This window comes from Phascolarctos cinereus, unplaced genomic scaffold, assembly GCF_003287225.1.
Source record: "Phascolarctos cinereus isolate Bilbo 61053 unplaced genomic scaffold, phaCin_HiC Scaffold_7;HRSCAF=346, whole genome shotgun sequence".
Classification (NCBI taxonomy): domain Eukaryota; kingdom Metazoa; phylum Chordata; class Mammalia; order Diprotodontia; family Phascolarctidae; genus Phascolarctos; species Phascolarctos cinereus.
Genome location: NW_027556180.1, coordinates 1,489,991 through 1,511,403, shown reverse-complemented (window position 1 = coordinate 1,511,403; position 21,413 = coordinate 1,489,991). Strand labels below are relative to the sequence as shown.

The window sequence follows — 21,413 nt, the reverse complement described above, 5'->3', positions numbered from 1 at the left end:
TTGGAGGACTGGCCTCCATAGGCTGTTTCGAGGAGGAGGGAGAGGTGACGCTTGCTCTGCTTGGCCTCTGGGGGCAGCACCCAGAGCATTGACCAAGAGACCAGAAATGTGGAGAAACCTAGTGGCTTCTCCCTGCCCTGGAGGGGATGAGGCGGCTGGATGCAGGCCTTTAGGAGAGCTGGCTGACCTCCAGGCTGGATGGCACAGGGGGATTTCTTTCAGGGACAGGGAGGGCTGGACTGGAGGCTTCTGCTGCCCTTCCATTACTCAGCAGCCCGCCCCCTCCTGCACCCCCCCCCCCCCAGCCCGGCGTCACAGCCTCACTGTTCTTTGGCCCCTTGTTCCACTGCTCTGGCTGGTATGACTCCAGGCTGCCTTCAAAGGTCCCGCCTTCAAGAAGCCTTCCTGGACTACTCCACCTAAGTATCATTACTCCCATTTCTGTACTCCAAGGGGTGAGGTGCCGGGCTGTAGCACGAGACCCTCATCAAACCCCATCTCTGGCCGGCCACCCCTCATTGGAAATCGTGTTTCCCCAGTGAGATGGGGAAGGAGCTGCTGGTCTTCTCCAAGGGCCCTTCCCCCCGATCCTGGTTCCCAGCCGAATGTGAAGGAGACAAGCAGGCATACTCTGTCTCTGTGGGGGTCTTCAAAGGCGAGGGCCACCCGTCCACCACTCTGCTTTCTTAAGGACATCTCAGCCTCCTTTGGAGATCTAGCTGCTTGCCAAGGCTCCATCCAGCCTCCAGCAGGAGGAGGGAGATGGGGCCCTAGAGTTCTTGGAGGGTGAGGAGCCCACCCACTCCCTGAGGACAGCAGGGCTCCCCAGGGTGAAGGCCTTTCCCAGGGAGGAGGTTCTCAGCTCCTGCTCTCCAGGACCACAACTGGTGACTCACCACTCTGAGCCTGCCCGGTGGGTACCGGTGGCAGGGAGAGTGTAGGCAGCCCCCTCTTGGGCCCAGGCTCAGCCCCTCTCCAGGGATGGATTTCTGTGGGATGCCTTTGTCAGCCCCACGGGACACTGTGTTCTGACGTCCCTTGGCTCCCCCTCACTGGAGCGGTGAAACAGCAGAGCAGGAGGCCGTTTCTTATCCAGGGAGGCAGCTGCTGCTCCCTCCAGGAGCCTGCTTCCATGTGGGGACAATCTCTTTTCCCTCCACGTTTGTTTGTCCTTGAGGACATTGGAGGGAGTGCTGACTGTGCCAGGAGCCTCAGCTGAACAGCTGCAGAATGTTGGAGTTGCCAAGTTACCCAGGAGGAAACTGAGGCCCAGAAAAGTGAAGTGATCCGTCTGAAGTCCCAGGGCGATCCAGCAGCAGGAGTGGGGCTGGCAGCTGGGCTCTGCCCTCTGTACACCCTGCTTTCCCTGCCTGGCATTTGACCCATGTGTAGATGGTGTGTGTATACTTCTATTTTTAGGCAGGCTGGCAGGCGTGTGCTGGAGGACAGCTGCTCTGGATTCCACCGCAGCGCAGTGGGGCAAGCGAGTCCTTGAGAGAACAGGGAAAGAGAATCTGATGGGGAGCCAGGCTTGTGCCAGGGCTGGAGGGCAGAGCAAGGGGACTCAGGGAAGGTTGGGCGAGGGAGGATCACAGAGGCTCTGGGCCGGCCATGGGACTCGTGAGTGCGCCGTGGACCCTCAGAAGAAGCCGCAGATTGTGTTCCCTGGCGGGAGAGACTGGGGCAGCCGGTGGAGCTGAGCTGTGAGTGATCAGGAATGTGTGTTCTCTCTGGCACTTCTCTGGGGTGAGAAGGGCCCCTCGCCGAACTGGACAGTGAATGCTCCATCCTTCTGCTCTAAGGGAATGAGAGAGTGGAGCAGGGAAATCTGAAGTCTCAGGCTAGAAGCTGGAGCCCTGACCTGCAGAGGAGGCTCCCCTCATTAATGCTGATTAAACAACAGACTTCAGAAGAGAAAGGCAGAAATGGAGGCTTAGGGAGAGAGCTCCCACCAGTGTCCATTAAGGCATTATCACAGGGTGTCCAGGAGGAAGAAGAGTAGCTGGGGGGAGGGGATGATATTCAGCAAGAGTGGGAGTAGAGACTCTCAGGCCTCTGATATTTGTACCCAATACACAGAGAAGGCAAAGTGAACAGAGTGAAAGCAGGATAATAATAGCCAGCATTTCTGTAGTGCTTTAAGGCCTACAAAGCATTTTACAAAGATTATCTCATTTGATTCTAGCAACAACTGTGGAAGGTAGGTGTACTTATCATCCTCGTTTTACAGATGAGGAAACTGAGGCTGAGAGGGGTGAAGTGACTTGGTTTGGATCACACAACTAGTAAGTGACTGAGGCAGGATTCAAACTCAGGTCTTCTAGGCTCTGAGTCCAGGAGAAAATGACTTGGGCCAACAAGAAGACTTTGAAAGGAAGAGTGATGGGGTCATAATGTTGGATAGGCATGGGGTGGGGTGCAGACCTGTAGTCCTTCGTAGAAGCAGCAAGAAGGTCAAGGCTGCTCCACTGCTGTTGTACCAGAAACTTGATCCCACTCTCCCCAGGAACTGAGTGGATGCCAGGGGAGACTATGTCTCTAGAATGCTCCTAGAACAACTGTCCTCACTATTCCTCTTCAGTAAATGCATAGCCTTGTCTATTTTTAACTCCGTCTGATAATCAGTGGAGGGGTGGGGAGTGGTATACTGAGGGAGGCTTATAAGCAGCAGTAGCAGGCATCTCAAACTACTCAGGGTTACCCCTAGACCCCCAGGGTAGTAGTAGCAGCTGCCTTCTGAGGACCCTGACTACATGTTCCACTAAGTCAGCTAGTGCAGGCTAGGCAAAAGGAAGGAAGGAAATGAATGTTGCCTTTTTGCTTGAGGGCAGAGAACTTCACTTTTGGTTTTGCATATAGTAGGTGTTTAATAAATGCTTTCTGCTTGATTCATGCCAGGTAGATCAGCCAGGAGGCTACTTCAAGAGTTCAGGGGAGAAGAGATGAGGCACTGAACTGTGGTGGTCACAGTGTGAGTGGAAAGGAAGGATCAGGGTCCTAGGACTGATGGGGTCTGAGAGGGGAGAGTTCATGGATCTGAATGACCAGGAGGATGGTGGGACCAATCTTAGAGTAGGGACAGATTGAGGAAGGGCCTGGCAGAGGTGCAGAGAATCAGTCCAGGACCCGTGCGCTAAGGAGTAGTAAGGATGGCAGAGACAGTTGTTGGGTTTTGGTTTCTGGTGGGGAGGGCATGATTGAAGGCTTGGGGGCACATGAGATCCCACCTGGAGAAAAGGCAGGGAGAGACCAGAAGGGTGGCCCGAGACAGAATCTTAGGGAACACCGGTGTTTTTCCACTTAGCACAGTGCCTGGGCATGCAGTAGGCAGATACTGCATGCTTGTTGACTTGACTTTGAAGGGTGGATGGAGGCAGCTCAGTCCTGTAACATAATGTCAGGATGGCCTCTGAAGAAGATTGAGGATGACAAGCTTCTAGAGTTCATTCAATCCAAAGCATCAAATGGAGGAAATCCAAAGCCAGGCTAGAGCTTCTTGGGTTGGGTCTGCCAGTGGTAACAGAGGATGGGGAGAACAGAGCACTCCTGACTCAACTGTCATTGGGCTCTCTCTTTGCCAGGGGAAAGAACATCCTGTTTAGAAAAGATAGAAATCGAATGATTGAAAAATACCCGGAAGTGCCCTCAGGGACCTCTAGCCCCCACAACTACATCTTTGGGGACTGAAAGACTTCCTGGTGTGAGGCTGAGCCCTTGTACTGGGCTGGATCCTGTTACTTAACAAGAAACCCAATGACTGGGATGGAGTCAGAGAGAACATGCTTGTGACATCTAATGTCAGGAAACTGGAAGACAGGGTTGCCATGTTGGATGGCAGACTCATGGTCTCCAACGGTTTTGATAAGCTGTGATAATGGCCTGAGTCTATAATTAAATGAAATTTAAAAGAGGTTTTTAAAAACCTACACATGAATTCAAAAATCAACTTCTCCGTGTTTCGAGAGGGGAAGAGTGAGTGGCTGGACACATGAAGAAGGTCTGGTGTTCTTGAAGGAGTAGAAGCTCTATTTGGGAACCCAATGAGATAACTAAGAAAGTCAGTGCTCTCTTGGGTTCTATTCTGGAATCAGTGTCTGGAGATAGGAGAGCATGCACACTTTTCCAGAGTTCTCAGACGCCCCTCAGAGTGACAGATCAGATTTAGAAGTCATGCATCAGTACCAGAATTACCCAGTCTTCACGGATGCCCTTCTGCTGACCACCTCCCCAGGGAAGATGCCCACTACAGCACATACAACACCCAAGGGAGGACAGGCCTGACAGGGCACAGGGCTGGGAGCCCCAGAGATTTTTAGACCCATAAGTCTAAGGAGGAAGGTTGACCTTGGGGGGCATTGGTTGTACAGAGAATTTGGGGTAAAGTTTTCATGTTGTCAGTGGTTGTTTCGGAGTACTGCTTAGAGAAAACTTTGCCTCTGGTGTTTGTTCCTGTTGCTGAATAAAGTTCTTCCCATTAAGAAAAGTTAACTTAGATCCATCTTAGAAATAAATGCAATGCTGTCCGGAACATGAATTCATTTTAAGAGACTTTGATGGACATGCATCGTCAGATACTTTCATTTTGATTAGATGGCTAATCTTTTTTTTTTTCTCAATGTAGTCAACTCTAACATTTGAATGTTGTCAAAAGCTCACAGTCATTGTGGAGAAAATATTAGCTCTAGTCTACATATCACAAGGCAGTTTTCTGCTTTTGCTCAACACACTGCTCCCTAGGCAGCCCTTCCAAGAGGCAGTGGGGCAGTGAAGCACACAGAGACATGCGTGTGTAAGAGGGATCTCCTCTGGAGAGCCAGGCACCGAAGCCATGCCCTTCCCAAGTCCTGGAACCTTACCTGGGCCTGATCCTCATTCTCCCAGTAATTAATTTTGTCCAGAAGCACCAGGCTTGTGGTCGAGATAACAAAGGACCTTTGTAGGAAGCTACCTCCTTCTAGGTCCTACTGCTCAGGATCCCATCACTTGCTCTGTGTGTCTCTTCTGGCATCCCCAATTGTAGCTCTGATCTTATGGTCCCTGCCCTGGTCAGGCCACATCTGGAGAACACTCAGGCCCACATCTCAGGAAGGTCACTCCGACATGAATTATGTCCAAGGGAGAATGCCCTAGATGCCAGAGGGACTCAAAACATATCCTGTGAGGAGTTGTTGAAGGAACTAAGGTTGTTTTACCCAGAGAAGAGAAGAGTCAGGGAGGCATGCTGCCTGTCTTGGACTATTTGAAAGGCTGTTAAATAGCAGAAGGATCAGTTGTGGAAGGTAGAACCAGGAGCAATGGGAGAAGTGACAGAGGCTAACTGAGGCTTCTGCTCAGGAAAAAAAACTTCTCCATAATCCAGTGGTTCCCGAAAGGGGAACAGGCCGCCTTAGGTAGAGATGGAGGCAGGGATAGGCTCTCCTCAGTCACCAGTGCCATTGAAATCTCCTGGGCATTTCTAGCATTTTAACCTGGGTAAAATGGGTTACACGATTGTCTTATTTGATCCTCACAGCCACCTTTGAAGTGCCCTGGGCACCATTATCCCTGCTTTACCAGTGAGGAAATGGAGGCACAGACAAGCAAAGGCCCTCCAGGGCCATACAGCCCATGAGGCAGTCAGAGAGTGAGTCTGTGACCACTTGTTGAGCAGGTGGTGAAAGGGAATTTCACTGTGGTCTGGCTTTGACCTGGGGACCTCCAGGGTTCCTTCTGACACTGAGATTCTAGGAGGCTGAGATTTAAGTGTAGGCTCAAGTCTTCAGGATGAAGTTCTAGACTTGGCTAATATCAAAATTACCAAGCTCACCTTTGCATTAGCCATGGCTGGGGGTGCATTTCAGAAGAAGAAGCAAAAATTGTTTGCATATTTTAGCACAAAATTAACACCACTAACAACTTGACATTATTTTAGCACTAAATTAGCACCATTAACAACTTGGAGCTATTAACATCAGGACTGAGGAGATGACACCTCCCCACTAAGCAGAGTTAATGATCCTGTCCTTTCCATTTGTCCTGTGCCAGCTGTTGACATTAGATGCACATCTGGGCTGTGGTTGGGGTGCACATCTGGCCTGCATTTCCACCAGTGCACAAACTCATGTGTATTTGGTGTTTTCTAGTACTGTGGGAGTCACTGCATCATAGGACCACAGAGAGGGGCCACACAGGCTCACAGAATCCTAGAACCATAGAACCACGGGACCATAGAAACACAGGATCCTAGAACATAAGCCACTAGATGATGGAAACCTAGGACCATAGGATGATAGGACCATAGAACCATAGGACCAGGAGATGCTAGAACCATAGAATGCCAGGATGATGGGACCATGGGACTAGAACCTCAGGGTCATTCTATGACTCTACAGTTCTATTGTTCTAGAATGTTAGAGCTGAAGGGCCATTACAAACACTCTCCTGCAGCCCCTTCATTTCCTAGAGGAGGACACTGGAGCCTGAAGAAGACAAGTTACCCAAGGCCCACAGAAAGTTAGCAGCAGGCATGGACATGGCAAGTGATTTCCCCAGGGCCAGTAGGGAGTTTGTAGCAGAGCAAAGATGACATGCTGACCCTCCTAGGGCATGGGGCACATGGACTTTGAAGAGAGGAGAGGGATTTAAAGTTGGTCCTTTAGAGATAGGTGAAAAGAACCCGAGATCTGATCTGCATCCTGGCCTCAGGCATTTGGGGAGGGGGAGGAGAACTAGGCCCATGATTTCATTGGTGAACTGTCTGTACCATGGTAGGTTGGCACAGGCTCTTCAGTTTGTAGGCTTAGAGAGCTGTCTGTGGTGCTGAAAAGGAAGTGCCTTGCAGGGTCACACAACCAGGTTGTGTCAGGTGGGACTGGAACCCAGGCCCTTCTGACTCTGAGATCTGGCAGGTGTGGAGGATGAGCAAATTCCTCCTTGTGCATTGAAGTTGAGATGAGCAGATCAGCTTGAATCCAACAGGTGAGGGGGTGGTAGGAACTGAGGAGCACCTTCTGATTGATTGCCAGGCAGATGGAACCCAGTATTCTAACTGGGGGGTGCCTGCCAGGGTGAGAGGAAGGTTCTGATGTGTGTTATTAGCTACATTTGCACCAGCGTCACTAGCAGCAGCAGCTGCTGCCGCCAGAGCTCTGGAGGAGAATGAATGTGATATCTGGGCTGCAGAAAGTCTCGAAGCATTATTTGTTTGAAGAAAGAACACAGACTCCCACCCTGATGCCTTCCTGCTCTTCCACAGAAGTGCCAGTGCATGTCCTCCTAAAGTCCTTCCCCTCCCAGAGAATGGGGATCTGCCTTGGGGGGGATGTAAGATCAAATACAAAATGCTCTGGTGGGCACCCGTGAATTGGTCCCAGGCAGGAAGGAGACAGGGACATAACAGACCTTGAAAAATCATTCTCCTAGAGCAATTTGGAACTCTACCCAGAAGGCCATAAAACTGTGCATATGCTTTGACCCAGCAATACATACAGCACTGATAAGTCTCTATTCTAAAGAGATTTTTTTAAAGGGAAAGGAAAAGGATCTGTATGTATAAAAAACATTTATAGCAGCTCTTTTGGTGGTGGCAAAGAATTGGAAATGGAGGGGATGTCCATCAATTGGGGAATGGCTGAACAAGTTATAGTATATGATTGTGATAGGAATACTATTGTGCTCTAAGAAATTATGAGAAGGCTACTTTCAGAAAAACCTGGAAAGACATGAGCTGATGCAAAGTGAAGTGAGCAGAACCAGGAGAACATTTTACATAGTAACAGCAACATTGCACAAAGATCAACTGTGAGTGACTTGGCTATTCTTAGCGATACAATGATCCAATCATCCCAAGGACTCATGAGGAAGAATGTTCTCCACCTCCAGAGAAAGAATGATAAGTTGAATGCAGATGGAAGCAGAACTTTTTTGCTTTTCTTATTTCTCTTTCTTTTTTTTTTGTCTGTTTTCTTTCACAACTAATGACTAATATGAAAATATTTTTTGCATGACTGCACATGTAAAACCTATATCAAATTGCTTGCTTTCTCAATGAGGGGGATAGGAGAGAGGGAGGGAAAGATTTTGGAACTTGAATTTAAAAAAAAAAACCAAATGTTAAAACAATTACATGTAAATGGAAAAAACAAAATATTTGAAACAAACAAGAAAGAAAAAAAAGAAAACCACTGTCCCGGACAGACTCTGAGAAAAGGGCTTTGAGTCTAAGTTGTGTGAGGATCAAAGGAAGTGGGTGTATTTAGCCTGGAGAAGACTGAGGGGCTGTCACAGCTGTCTTGGGGTATTTGAAGGACTGTCATTAAGAGAAGGGATTAGACTTATTCTGCTGTGCCCAGAGGACAATATCAGGAGCAATGGGGGGAAGTTAAGGAAGGAAGGACTGTCAGGAAAATTTCCTAATAATCAGAGCTACCTAGAATTGGCATGGGCTGCTTCAGGAGGGAGTGAGCTGCGTGGGCTGGAAATCAGGAATATTGCAGAAGTGAATCTCATTCAATTCCAAATTGGACTACACACCACTCAGGTCCTTTCAAATGCTAAGATTTATTGAACTCACTTGACCTCTGCCTCACTTTCCTCAGCTGTAAAATTATAATTTTGGCACAACCACCTCACCACATGTTGGAGTTGTTTGCATAAACTTGCTATGGAACTTTGAGTTCATAATAATTGTCCTTTTAGAAAGGGGTAAAGTGGCCGAGGAAGGGCTATGTCACCTTTGGGGCAGAAAAGGAAAGTTATCTCTTCTCCAGAGAGTCTGTCTTCCTTCACAAGAAGCCATCCTCTTCAAAGCCCAGGCCACCAAAGCTCTTCCATCTCTGCTGGCCCACACTTGGCCAGTGAATGAGAACACTCTCTGGCCTGGTACCCCACCTGGTCCAGCCGTGGCCAATGTACTCTGCCCTTTGCAATCAGCCAGGGGAGAAAGCTTAGGAGATATCCCTGAGGAAACAGGCCCAGGCAAATGGAGTGACCTGGTCAAGAGCCAGACAGGGTGGATGTGCTGAAGGCGGGCTTTGAAGCCTGGGCCTCCAGCCGGTCTCTCCCTAGACCCAAATCTGAACCTCCAGCTCTAGGCGGGAGGTCTTGGCTCTTGGGTCTACTTGCAGGAAGAGGCTGACTGGAGCCTTTCACATCGGAGACTCCATGGGGTGCTGTACCGACTCCATGTCCACCTCTGGCATTTCCTAGGTCACCCCATTTCCCTTGGCCTGTTTTCTCACCTGTAAAGTGAAGGTGTCAGCTCAGATGCTTCTGAGGTCCTCTCACTTCTGGCTCTGCGGTCCTCTGCTTCTTGTATCAGACAGGAGGCTAGACTAATGGAATGGCCTCTCCAGCCCTAACATTCGGCACTGAGCCCCTGTGGTTCTCCTTAATTATCGTGTGTGTGGCTGTGCTTCCTGCCCCCTTCCTTCTTGGCACCATGGGGGAAGGGAGAGAAAGGGCCCCTCTGAGAAGTGGCAGAGCTTGTCTTGGGAAGCAGTGTAGGTGACTTGGTGGAAACAGAACATCTTAATGTTCCTTAAACGACCCCTTTTGGAGCGCTCATGATGTCTAGAGTGGCGTGAAATACGCGTACAGAACACACTGTACCCAGCGGGCACTGCCCTGCCTGGCATACGCCTTCCTGCAGCTCGGTGCTTCCATTATCTCCATCCCAAAAGCTTCCTTCCTCTCAATGACAAGATTCTGCTTCTTAAAACCCACGTAATTATCTATAGCGTGTTTCCATTCTCCAGACGTCAACGCACACCTTGTTTCTTCAGCCTGTTATTTCATGGATGTGTAATTAGCACGCATTCCATCTGCTGGCGACAGGGGGATGTGGAGTCTGCTGGTGATGTCTGAGATGAAGATACTTCTTAACCCTTCCTGTGGAGCTGAGCTCCGGAGATGTGTGTGCCACAGTGTGTGGGGAGGAGCCCTGCCCCAATCTTTCAGAGAAGATGGATCTCCCACATACACATGGGCACGAGCTTTGGGCATGCAGCCTCTGAGAAGATGCTTTTCATCAGACAGCATCCTAGGACCTGCTGGGGCCATTAAAGGATGTGGAAGGGGATGCGCTGGCAGGGGCCTTCCTTCCTGAGGGAGACTCTGGCCATCCCTGGCCAGAGTGTGAGGGCGCTGACCCAGCAGCTTCAGTGTCTGCAGTGGGATGAGTCCGGGGCTGTTTGGTACAGTGGTCTGGAGCCTGGGGCTAAGGAAGGGCAAGGTTGTGGGTTAGGACCCTGGGAGAGCTAGCTGCTTTCTTCTGTTACCAACCACAAACTGACCCCCCAGTGCCATTTAGCTACCTCCTAATGTGTGCCATAGTCTGAAGAAGCACCAGCTGAGGGAGTGTGGAAGGTTCAGCACAGCCCATACCCACAGCCACAGGGACAGCTCAAGCTCACTTGCTGCTCGCTGTGGGTTGGTTAGCCCCAGAGCACTCCTCCCTGTGGGCTAGGGAAATAGCTCATTGTGTACTTGGCCCATTCTCAGTTGGGCTTCCCTTCCCAGGAAATGAGGCTAGCCTTCCCCTCCCCCTTCAAACAGAGCGGGATCTTCTTCAAACTTGTATGTCTGTGTCAACAGGAGATATTTCTGTCCCTCCTCCTGGCCCCACCTTTAAGGTGCGCCACTGCCTTCCTGGACTAACTCTTCCCACCTTCTATTTCTGCATTCCAGCCTCCACACCTCGTTTGGTTGCTAGGTAGAGACATGATGAATGGGTTTGTGGGAACCACCTGGTAGCAGAGATGGGAGTAGGTTCCATGGGTCTTGCTCAGGAAATTAGCCATTTGCGGTTCAAATCTCCGCTTTCCTAATAGGGATGGAGTGATTCTTCCCATCCATTGAAAGGGGGATAATAGTTCCAAGGGAGCCTACTTTGCCAAAGGAGTCTGTGGGATTCTCTGGAGCAGAGGATGGGCAGACCCAGCTGGGAGACAGGCATTCTGGGGCATTAAGAGAGCAGAGTCTAGTATAGCAAAGGGAGTTCCCAGGGGACAAGGGGAAGGCTTTGATTATCTGGAAGCCAAGGTTTTTAGAGGCTGTTAGTGTGCCTGGCTGGCATGAGATTACCTTCCAGCATTGCACTTCTTGACCTGGGATCCATCTATCCCCCAAGGGTCTATGGATAGATTTCAGGGGGTCTGTAAATTTGAGTGGGAAAAAATTACATCTTCATTTTAGTATAATTGGTTTTCTTTCTAATCCTGTGTATTCTATTTTACGCATTTAAAAATATGATTGTGAGGAGGAGTCCATAGGCTTTTGCCAGACACCATAGGGACATGCCCTCAAAGAGCTTACATTCTTCTGAGTGGGGTCAGCACATGAGGGAGGGTGTGAAGATAGAACTGATGGTTGTGGGGAGCGGTGTGAGAGTGCAAGGAGCTGAAGTTGTCTCCAAGGTTATGAACTTCATGACTAGGACAAGGGCGATGCCCTTGACAGAAGCAGGAGATCAAGAGAGGGCTGGGTGGAGAACCAAGTTGATGTTTGAGATGGTTCTGAGACATCCAACAGGCAGTTAGAGATGGGGGAACAAGCTAGGGACAGAGATGAAGGCAGGACACAGATATCTGGGAAGGATAGGCATTAAGAGGACAGATGAATCTACGGGAACTGATGAGATCATCCAGAGAAATAGAAAGAAGAGAGAAGGCAGCCCAGGACAGAACCTGGTGTGGGTGGGATCCACAGGTAGGAGGCAGGCTGGAGGATGAGCCAGCAAAGGAAACAGGGGAGGAGTGGTCAGACAGGCAGAATGTGTAGGGCTGAGTCAAGTTTAAGAAGACTGGAGAGGGAGGAGGAAGCCAGGTGTCTGTGAATGCCAAGCAGAGGATCTTGGAGGTGAGAGGGAGCCCCCACAGTGGCCTGAGTAGGGGGCTCATGTGGTCAGCTTTAGGAAGAGTGGCTGAGTGGAGGGGGGAAAGGACCTGAGGCAGGCAGAACCCCCGCCTCCCCCAGCAGCCACTGCTATGGTCCAGGTGTGAGGGGAGGAGGGTCTGCCCCAGGGTGGGGGCAGGATCAGAGGAGAGAAGGAGGGGTGGGGGAGAGATGTTTCCAAGGTAACTAGACAGACCTTGACCACAGACTGGAGCTGGGGGTGAGAGTGAGTAACTGAGGATGGCACCTGGGTTGGGAGCCTGGGGGACAGGAAGGAGGATGGTGCCCTTGAAAGTAATAGGGAAATTTGGAAGAAGGGAGGGATGGGGTGGGGAAGGTAATGAGCTCAATTCTGGACATGCTGAGTTTAAGACGTCTACTGGACATCCAGTTTGAGATGTCTGAAAGGCAGTCAGAGATTCAAGACCAGAAATTAGCAGAGGCTAGGGCTGGCTGAGTAGATCTGGGAACCATGAGTATGAAGAGGAGGCCGCTAGGGGGCGCCATAGTGCACGGAGCGCCAGACCTGGAGTCTGGAAGACTCCCTGAGTTCCAATCTGGCCTCAGACACTTCCTAGCTGGGTGACCCTCAGTTTCCTCATCTGTAAGATGGGCTAGAGAAGAACATGGTTAAACCTCTCTAGTATCTTTGCCAAGAAAACCCCAGATGGGGTCATGAAGAGTCAAACACAACTGAAACAAGTGATCAACAGTATAGAAATGAGAACTGAATCCATAGGAGCTGATGGCATCTTGTGGTGAAAGACTCCTGTTGAGTCCCGACTAAATCTGCCTTCTGCAGGAAACTTTCCCAGCCCCCTCTGAATCCCAGCGCCTTCCCTCAGGCCAGTTTTTCCTATCTATCTTGCATACGATTTGTTTTGTATGTAGTTGTTTGCATGCTGTCTCTCCCCACCCAGACTGTAAGCTCCCAGAGGGCAGGGACTAGCTTTCGCCTTTTTGTACTTAGCACAGTGCCTGGCACATAGTAGGTGCTTAATGTTTATTCATTGATTGAGCCTTGGGGGGCATCCACAGTTATCAAGCATGACTCAGATGAGGATGCAACACAGGGAGGCAGAGAAGGAGTAGTCAGAGAGGTAGGAGAGACCTGGGTCCATTTTCCTTCGGCCAGAATGAGCCCAAACTCCTCATAATGGTGGGAGGAGGTGGGTCAGTCCCGCCAGCAACAGTGCTTCAGGTCATCACATGGGCCAGCCCCCTGGCAGCTGCTCTTCAGGCCTCCTTCCCTGACAGCCCGGATCATCTTCCCCTCCCTCTCCATCCCAACCACTGTTAGCATGTCTCTCCCCTCTAAGAGTCTACCATGACCCCGTGATTGTCATCAGGTCAATACTGACTTCCTTCCCTACACTTCTGGGTGCCCCATCAATCTGGCCTTGCCCTGTGCATGGCCCCACCAGTCTGGTCCCTGCCTCAGACTTCAGTCACTGGTCCGGGTATCCTCTCTGTCCATGCACTGTCATGCTCATCCCCACCCTGACACATGGACACCTCAGTTATTCAGGGCTGGGCTTTTCTTGTTCTCCATCCATCAAAATCCTGCTTGTCCAGAGAGGACACGCCCCTCTCACCACCTTCTCTGGACAACAGGCTGCCTGCTCTGACTACAGGTGAAGGCAGCCCTGTCTGGCACACATGTGGCCATGCCAGGACATGTGGGCACTGACCTCCTGGCAGGGGGTAGGGAGGAGAGCTGGGGATGGCTTTTCTGACACCCATAATGAGTCTGGCTCTTCTCTCCTCTGTTTTACAGTCTGTGGTTATGCCCAGCCGGAGAGGGACTGCAGAAGCATTGCAGATCACCGTGGGCCACATCTTGGGAGATGCTGGCAGCCCCTACCTCACTGGACTTGTAAGGACTTGGGAAGGGGCAGGGATTGCTTTCTTGAAGGCAGAAAAGGGCGCTTTCCTTCCCTGGGGCTGGACTTCCTATGCCAGAGAGTGTCTGAGTTGGAAAGTCCCTCAGGGACATCCCATTTGGCCCACATTACACCCCATAATCTCCTCTGGAACATCCCTAGTAAGTGGCCATCTATCTGCCCCCCTCCAACCAGGCAGCCAGCTCCACTTTGGGACAGCTTTCAGTGAGAAGAAGGTCTTCCTGCTCTCTGGCCTCAACAGGTCTCTTTGAAGCTTTTCCCTTCTCCTCTTTTGTGGCTCCCAGCTCTGCCTTTGGGGCCAGGGAGAACAAGCCTGGTCCCTCTTCCAGGCTGTGGACTTTCAAACATCAGTTGCGAGGCTTGCTAGCAAGAGGCTGAGAACGTGGGGATCCCTAGCACTCTGATCTGTGGGAAATGGGGAAAGACAAATTCAGGGCAGAGTTGGAGGTACAAAGTTGTAGCTAGCTCCAATTCTGGCAGCCAGATAGAGGGTGGATTGGTCGGAGGAGAGACAAGTTAGGGCTGCTGACCTCCTAGGAGGTTATTGCTAGATTCCAGCAGGAGTGAGATGGGTCTGGCCTGGGGGAATGGAGAGAAGAGGTGTCTGAGGGATAACAGGGAGGTAGAAAGGACCAGATGTGGTGACATCATCTTCCCAATAAGACTTGTAAGAGGGACTTGGGCATGACAATGAGGTTGTGAGTGACCGAAAATACAGCGATGCCTTCAGTAGGAGGAGGAAGACTGGTGAGTGGGGAAGGCTTGGGGAAAAGCTGGTGAGTTCTGTTTTGAACATGTTGAGTATGAGATACCTATGGGACATTTTAGACACATCCAAAAGGCGTTTGGTGATGTGGGACTGAAACTCAGTTGAGAAACTCAGGCTGTCTTTACCGATCTAGGAATCCTCTGCCTGCAGATGCTAATTAAACCCAAAGGAGCTGAAGAGATTAGCAAAGAAACAGTAGAGAGGGAAAAGGGAAGGGGCCCAGGGCAAAGCCCTGGGTGTGACCTGGGTAAGGGTCTATGAGAGGAAGCCAAGAAGCAGTGGTCAGGCAGGGAGCACAAACCCAGAGACAGGAGGCCAGCGAGGTATTTTATATAAACCCCATTTTCCCTCCTCATTGGAATCCTAACCCTTTGTATCCTGACAAAGTCATTCTCACGAGTTTACCATTGCCCCTAAATTAACTTCTCTTATAGAATAGAATAGTCCATGAAGCCCAACCCACCTTCACCTCTGAATGTGTTTTTCCCACATCTAGAGGGCAGATTGGACTGTGCCTGGCTTTCCTCACCTCTCACCTAGATTCTAGGGAGCAGTAGGCACTTTGTCCGATCCAGAATTCCCACCCTTTCAGACCTAGCAATCTCTGCCTCCCCAGATGTGAGAATAAGATTGCTTATTGGTAAGGAGAAATGTAATTAGGCTAGTCCAGGAGTCATTGCTGGCTACTTTTTGAAGAGAGAGAGAGAGGCAGGCAGGCAGGCAGGCAGAGAAACTCCAGTGTGTACACGTGTGGGTAGTCGAACTCTGGAAGCCTAGATAGCAGCCACTTGGCTGTGGCCAAAATACAGTTATTGCCCTTCCTGGCAGATGCTACAGAAGTCGCTCTGGTTTCCCACGGATGGAGTGTCTCAAACTTGTTTTTGAAATGCTTGCAGACGCTTCCACTCTGCCCTTAAAAGTGCCTTCTTAAAACTTTAGAGCTTTTTATGAATGTTACAGCCACCAAACTTCTCTCTTTTCAGGCCAACCTCGTATTTAATATTTGCCAGTTTGGTCTAGTTACCAATTTTGTGGCCAGTCTGTTCACCGGCTGTTTGCTTACCTTTTCTCTCCTGCCTCTCCTTCCCAATTGCATTCTCCCCTGGCTCCCTCTTCAAGATGGTGCTCAATAATCCTTCTCAATCCTTGTTACTGCTCCTGGTTCCCTTTCATTCCTCCTCATCCCATCTTCTCTGGGAATGACTAGAAGTAGCCTCTGCATGGGACAGGGTTCTCTTGCTAATTTTCCTCGTTGTCTCCACAAATTCCTTCAGTCTCTGGCCTTCTTCACCCCTTCAGGCCATCTTCACAATTTTTTCTCCTTATTCAATCAAACACTTCTCTCTTCTCCTGCTCCTTTCCCCACAATTTTTTCCCATAGAAGGTGGAGGGGGTGCTGTTTTGAAGAGAGCTCAGGCAGGTCTGAAGCCTTTGAGATGTGCCCTCAGGTAGCATCCGAAGCCAGAAGCAGCTGCCTCTGGTCTGCTGGGGCCGGATCTTCTTTGCACGAAGTCAACTCAAGTTAGGTCCAAAGCTCATGGCAAACTCCATCTAAGGCAAACTACCAGTACAGGACTGATAGTCCAAGAAAATCAGAAGGCACCTGCAGAGCCCTAGAAAGGTGAGGCAGCACAGTCCCTCAAACTTGCCCCCAAATGTGAAACCCTGTGGCGAGCTGACCTGGCATGTGAAAACCTCTTTCCCACAAACCAGGGACACTTTACGTGCTGGCTTTCTGCTTGAAGAAAAGGAATTTGTATAGGATTCCTTTAAGTAGCAAATGTCCCCAGGGTACTGGGTGTCCCAAATAATTGCCCAAAGATCACTTTTTACCAGCCTGTTTCAAGAACAAGTTGATTGCATGAAGTGAAGTGACTCATATATGGATGCCCTCCGCATGCCTGGTCCTGTGATGATGCCATGGGGCAGAGACAAGACGAGGTGCCACATGGCCCTGCCCTCCCTGGGGAGATGGCACCCTCTCCCAACACATGCAACAGGCCAAGACGGCGTGTGAGCAGGGCCCGGCTGCACATCTCAGGCCCAAGCCTAGAGAAGTCCAGAAAAGGGAGGTTGCTGTGCCTCTTACAGGAAGCCTTCCCTGGTCTCTCCTTTGGTCAGTGCTCCCTCTCTCCAGTTATGACGTGCACTGTGGGTGTGCTGTGTCTTCCCAGAAGTCGGGAGCCTTCTTGAGGGACTCTTCTGTCCCTGCTTTGTCCCCAGTCTTTGCCTCCCCAATACCGAGCGTAGTGCCCAGCCCATTCTGTAGCAAGGATTAACACATGCTCGTTGAATTGGATTTGATAGGACAGGAATCAGCAGGGGAGGCTGGGTGGGGTGGGGGGGGTGTGGACTTGAAGGACAGCTGCGGCAGCGGGTGGCCTAGGAGAAGGGACAGGGAATGGCTGGTGCTGGCAGAGGGTAGGGGAGGGCCCCTGCTTCTGCCTGGGTTTCATCTCAGGACAGCCTGACCCGCAGACGCTGCCGGGGGGCCAAGCAGCCTCCCTCAGCCCCTCCTTTTCTCTGGGCAGGTGTCTGGCGCCCTCCAAACAGCCCACGTGGACTCCTCCCTGTGGCTCTTCCGAAGTCTGCAGTACAGCTTCTTCACCTGCATCTTTGTTGATGTGCTGGGGGGTGCCTGCTTCCTGGTGACTGCCTTGTACATGGAGCGTGGCCTGCCTCAGGCCCCAGCTCAGCCATCTGCTTAGCTCCCATCCTGGTCCCATAGTTGGTAAGCACAAAAGTTTGGTGCTAGCAGGTACCTCGAAGGCCATCCAGTCCACCCTCTCATTTCACAAAGGAGGAGACCGAGAAAGGCCAGAAAAGAGAAGGGACCCCGTGGCCGGGCTCTCGTGCTGCCCCTTGGGCCCTCCCTGGGCCCTGGCTAAAGGCTGACCTGTTGACCACTCAAGCCTTTGGTCCCAGGTGGGGGGAGGGTGACTGAGCTTGTTGCTGTTTTCTGATGTTTATCCCCTGCCTCTCTGCCCCCCAGGATGCCTTAGTGAAAATGCCAGTGTCTGCACTACACAGCCCTTGGCTCATCTGCTCCCCACACTGATGTTGAACTCTGTCCCCACTGCCACCGAAGAGTCCTGGTAGCACAGAGGATGAAGGTCTCAGCCTCCTGGTGCTGGGGGTCCCAGGAGTGAGCAGCCTCCATCTTCACTCTTCTTGGACACTGCCCGCTGGCTGTCTCCTGCTGCCTTGACCTGGGCCTGGCCCCTGAGAAACCTATTGAGTCAGGAGGAACTGTGGGCAGGCTTGGCTGGGGAGCTGCCCTTGGTGCTGGCTGCCTCAGGGGATTGAGCGGTTGGGTCTCCGTCTTCAAGCTGACTGTGCCAGGGCCTCTCTGGGGAGATGGGGGGAAGGGGGACAAGGAGGGGCTGGGAAGAGTACTTGGGCATTTCTCCCAGCCCCAGGCAGATTCTTTGTCAGGACCTGTCTTGACTTAGGGAAACTACAGGGTATGCAGCCCTTGGGGGCTGAGAAACCTGACAACAGAGAGATAATAAAAATGTGCTGTGGCTTCTGTTTTGAGTGGGCCTCCCTGGGGGCATGGGGGAGAGAAGCCTGGGCATGCAGGGACCTGCAAACTGTGGGCTCATTAGTCAGATCTCAGGCTTTGCTTGATTGGGTCGCAGGCGGTGTCAGCCTCCAGCAGCCCCTGGGAGGAGGCAGGAACCCGTACTTGGGAGGGGGCTGCTGTGAGGTGGGAGAATGGGTCCAACTAGAGGGAGCTCAGGGAAGTGGGGGAGGGCTCTCTGACCCATCAGAAAACATCAGGCCCGTCCCTCTTCCCTAGGTGGGTCCAGAGCCCTCCTTTCACACACAAAGGTCCCAAGTCAGCTCCCCAAAGGTGTACCAGGCATTGCTGAGGGCAGCGTAGGAGGACCACCCAAGTCCTCTCCTCTCCCTCCTAACTGCTGTGATTCCCTCAAGGGCTCCAATCAAAGCCCACCTTTTACAAGAGACTTTCTCCTGGTCCTCCAAGGTGCTGAAGCCCTTTTCTGACATTACCCTCCATCTACTCTGTCTCTATCTTAGTCATGATAATAATTAATCATGGTAGCTAGCACTTTTAGGTTTGCAAAGTGCTTTTCAAGTGTCATCCCCTTTTATCCTGACAGCAGCCATGGGAGGCAGGGGCTGAAATTATCCCACTTTTTATAGATGGGGAAATGGAGGCAAAAAAGGGTTAAGTGACTTGCCCAGGAGCATGTGGCTGGGAAGACTGGAGGCTCCAGTGTGCTAGCCACGTACCCCCTGGTTGCTTCACCTTAGGTGTGACTACTTTTTTCTGTGTTGTCTCCTCCATTGAACTGCAAGTTCCTTGAGGGCAGTCCCTATTTTTACCATTCTCCTCTGCAGAGCGTTAACACCATGCCTGGCACATGGCTCTTAGAGGGTGCTTGTTCAAAGGCAGAGAAGAGGGTGTGCATTCCTGGAATGAGGCTCAGCTTGGACAAATGCACAGAGCTGGCAGATGGGGTGTAAGCAGGGGAAGGGCCAGCAGCCCAGTTTGGCTGGAGCCCAGAGGGCAGAGACAGGAAGTGAAGCCAGGAACCCAGGAGCCATGACCAGGACTAGCTACCAGCTGGGGCTCCAGGGACCAGGCTTCAAACCGAATGCCATTTTCTTCCATTCCTCACCTCCCACATTGCCCCTTCTTCTTTGGGACCCCCTCCCCCTCCTCCAGGCCCAAATAGGGCAAAGGGGAGCATGGGGGAGTCAGCGAATATTTACTAAGTGCCTGCTATGTGCCAGGCACTTGGGATACAAAGACAATCCCTGCCTCTGAGGAGCTCACAATCTAGTGGGGGAGGCATCCACAGGAGAAACAGAGCGAATCACCAGAGGAACAAGGGAACTAGCATTAAGGGGGATCAGGTAAGGCTTCTTGTAGAAAGTGAGTCTTTAGCTGGGACTCAAGAAAGCCAGGGAAGGAAACAGTCAGAGCCGAGGAGAGTGTTCCAGGTCTGGGGCACAGCCGGAGAGAATGCCGGGAGCTGAGAGATGGAGGGTCTGGTTCATAGAAGAGCCAGGCATCCGGGGTTCAAAGAGGAAGTGGTGGGGAGAGGGGGGTGAGAAGACAAGAAAGGGAGGGGGAGCAGGGTACAAAGGGCTTTAAATGCCAATCCTGGAGGTGATAGGGAGCCACTGGAGATTATAGACTGGGGAGTGACATGGTCGGACCTGGGCTTTAATTTAATTCTTGCTTTCCTAGGGTTTTGGTCTCAGTGTGGATGTGACCTAGCTGTGGGTTCTTGGGCACTTCATGTCCCATCTTTTGGCCTTAGTCCTGTCCATTGGACTAGATGGTTCCTAAGAGCCTCCCTGGTTGGAAATGCTCCCTTGGTGGCCTCCCTACATTGGCAGAAAAAGAGGCAATCTATGAGTGACGGGGCCCCGTGGCCATCTTCTGTTCAGACAGCATGGGCTGCGGTCTGCGTCACAGGGGCCATGCCCACCTTGATGATGCCGCAGGCCCATTGGAGTGACTGGAGAAGTCCAGGACCAACCAGGCAGGCTTGAGGAGGGGCCGTGGACCAGAAGGAATTAGATGGTCAGCCAGGGAGGTTTCAGCATCCTGGCACCACAGACACTGATTAGCAGTGTGAAGAGTGCCCAGTCCTGGCTGTGCCTGACAGGTGGCACCTGCTTGTGCTCAAACCTTGGTGTCCGAGCTGGCCCTGGCACCAGCCTGGGGCACAATCTGTCCCAGGAATCCCCAGACAAGGGCCAGACGGCCAGCAATGGAAACAGGAAGGCTCCTGGCACCACTCAGTGGAGCAGACAAAGGAGGAGATAGGCTGGGAGTTGTGCCAGCCAGGGAGTGGAGTTCCATGAGGCCGCAGAGCTTGGCTGGAGCCAGCATGGTGAGGCTCTTCTAGATCAGGCCAACGAAAAGGAAGCTGAGTCACAAAACAATGGGGAGCCCCTAGAGATCTCTGAGCAGAGGTGTGGCACAAGCAGAGAAGAGCCTTGGGAAGGTTATTTCTGAAACTATGTAAAGGAAGGATGGGCAAGGGTTTGAGGGACCTAGGAGACTGGAGCTTTATGGAGAGGCAATGAGGGCTTCCACCCCCCTCCATATGGCCTCCCAGCCTCTGCTTGGAGCCCTCCACTTGAGGGGAGCTCACCACCTTCCTGGGCAGCCCATTCTGATTTGTTAGCTCACAAAGCCTAAATCTGTCTCCCCACAGCTCCACCCACCCATGCCGCCTGGCTTCTGTTCTTGGGTACCCGATCCATGTGGCAGCTGCGCTTTAGGCGCTTCAGCCAGCTCTCAGGTCCTTCCCCCCTCCCCCTAGTGAGTTCATTGGTGTTCTCTTTCTTTCTCTCTCTCTGTCTATCTGTCTCTGTCTCTGTCTGTCTCTGTCTGTCTGTCTCTCTCTGTCTCTCTCTCTCAGTTCTCCTACCTTTCTGACTGCTCCCTCTCTGTCCCCTTTGCTGGATCTTCTAGACCACGCCTTCTAACCAAAGGTGTCCCACAGGGTTCTGTCCTGGGCCCTCTTCTCTTCTTCCTCTAGAGGAAGAATTACATCACTTGGGGATCTCAACAGCCATCCCTATGCTGATGATTCTCAAATCTGCCGACTTCCAATCTCCAACTGCTTCTCAGACTTCTCAAACTGGACGTCTAGTAGGCATCTTAAACTAGACAGGTACAAAATCCAGCCTCCCCTGCCCTCCCTTCCCTCTTACTGCTGAAGGCACCACCATCCTCCCAGCCCCTGGGGCTCCCAATCTAGTAGTCCTCACTATCTCTGCCCCCCCCCCCGCAATCTGTCGCCAAGGCACCCTCCCTTGGATCTGCCTCCTCCTCTGACCCTGCCCCCACCCTGGTGCTGGCCCTTATCACCTCATGC

At 51.6% G+C, this 21,413-nt stretch overlaps 1 protein-coding gene across 1 annotated transcript in view; it reads left to right on the top strand.

The window, feature by feature from the left end:
- Positions 1-18,075, top strand: part of SPNS3 (SPNS lysolipid transporter 3, sphingosine-1-phosphate (putative)) — a 64,861-nt gene extending 46,786 nt beyond the window's left edge. The window contains exons 10-12 of the mRNA XM_020964804.2: positions 13,649-13,747; positions 17,076-17,275; positions 17,537-18,075. Of these exons, the coding sequence (XP_020820463.1) occupies positions 13,649-13,747; positions 17,076-17,252 (276 nt within the window). The 3' untranslated portion in view covers positions 17,253-17,275; positions 17,537-18,075. The remainder of the gene's footprint in view (positions 1-13,648; positions 13,748-17,075; positions 17,276-17,536) is intronic.
- Positions 18,076-21,413: the final 3,338 nt, after the last annotated feature.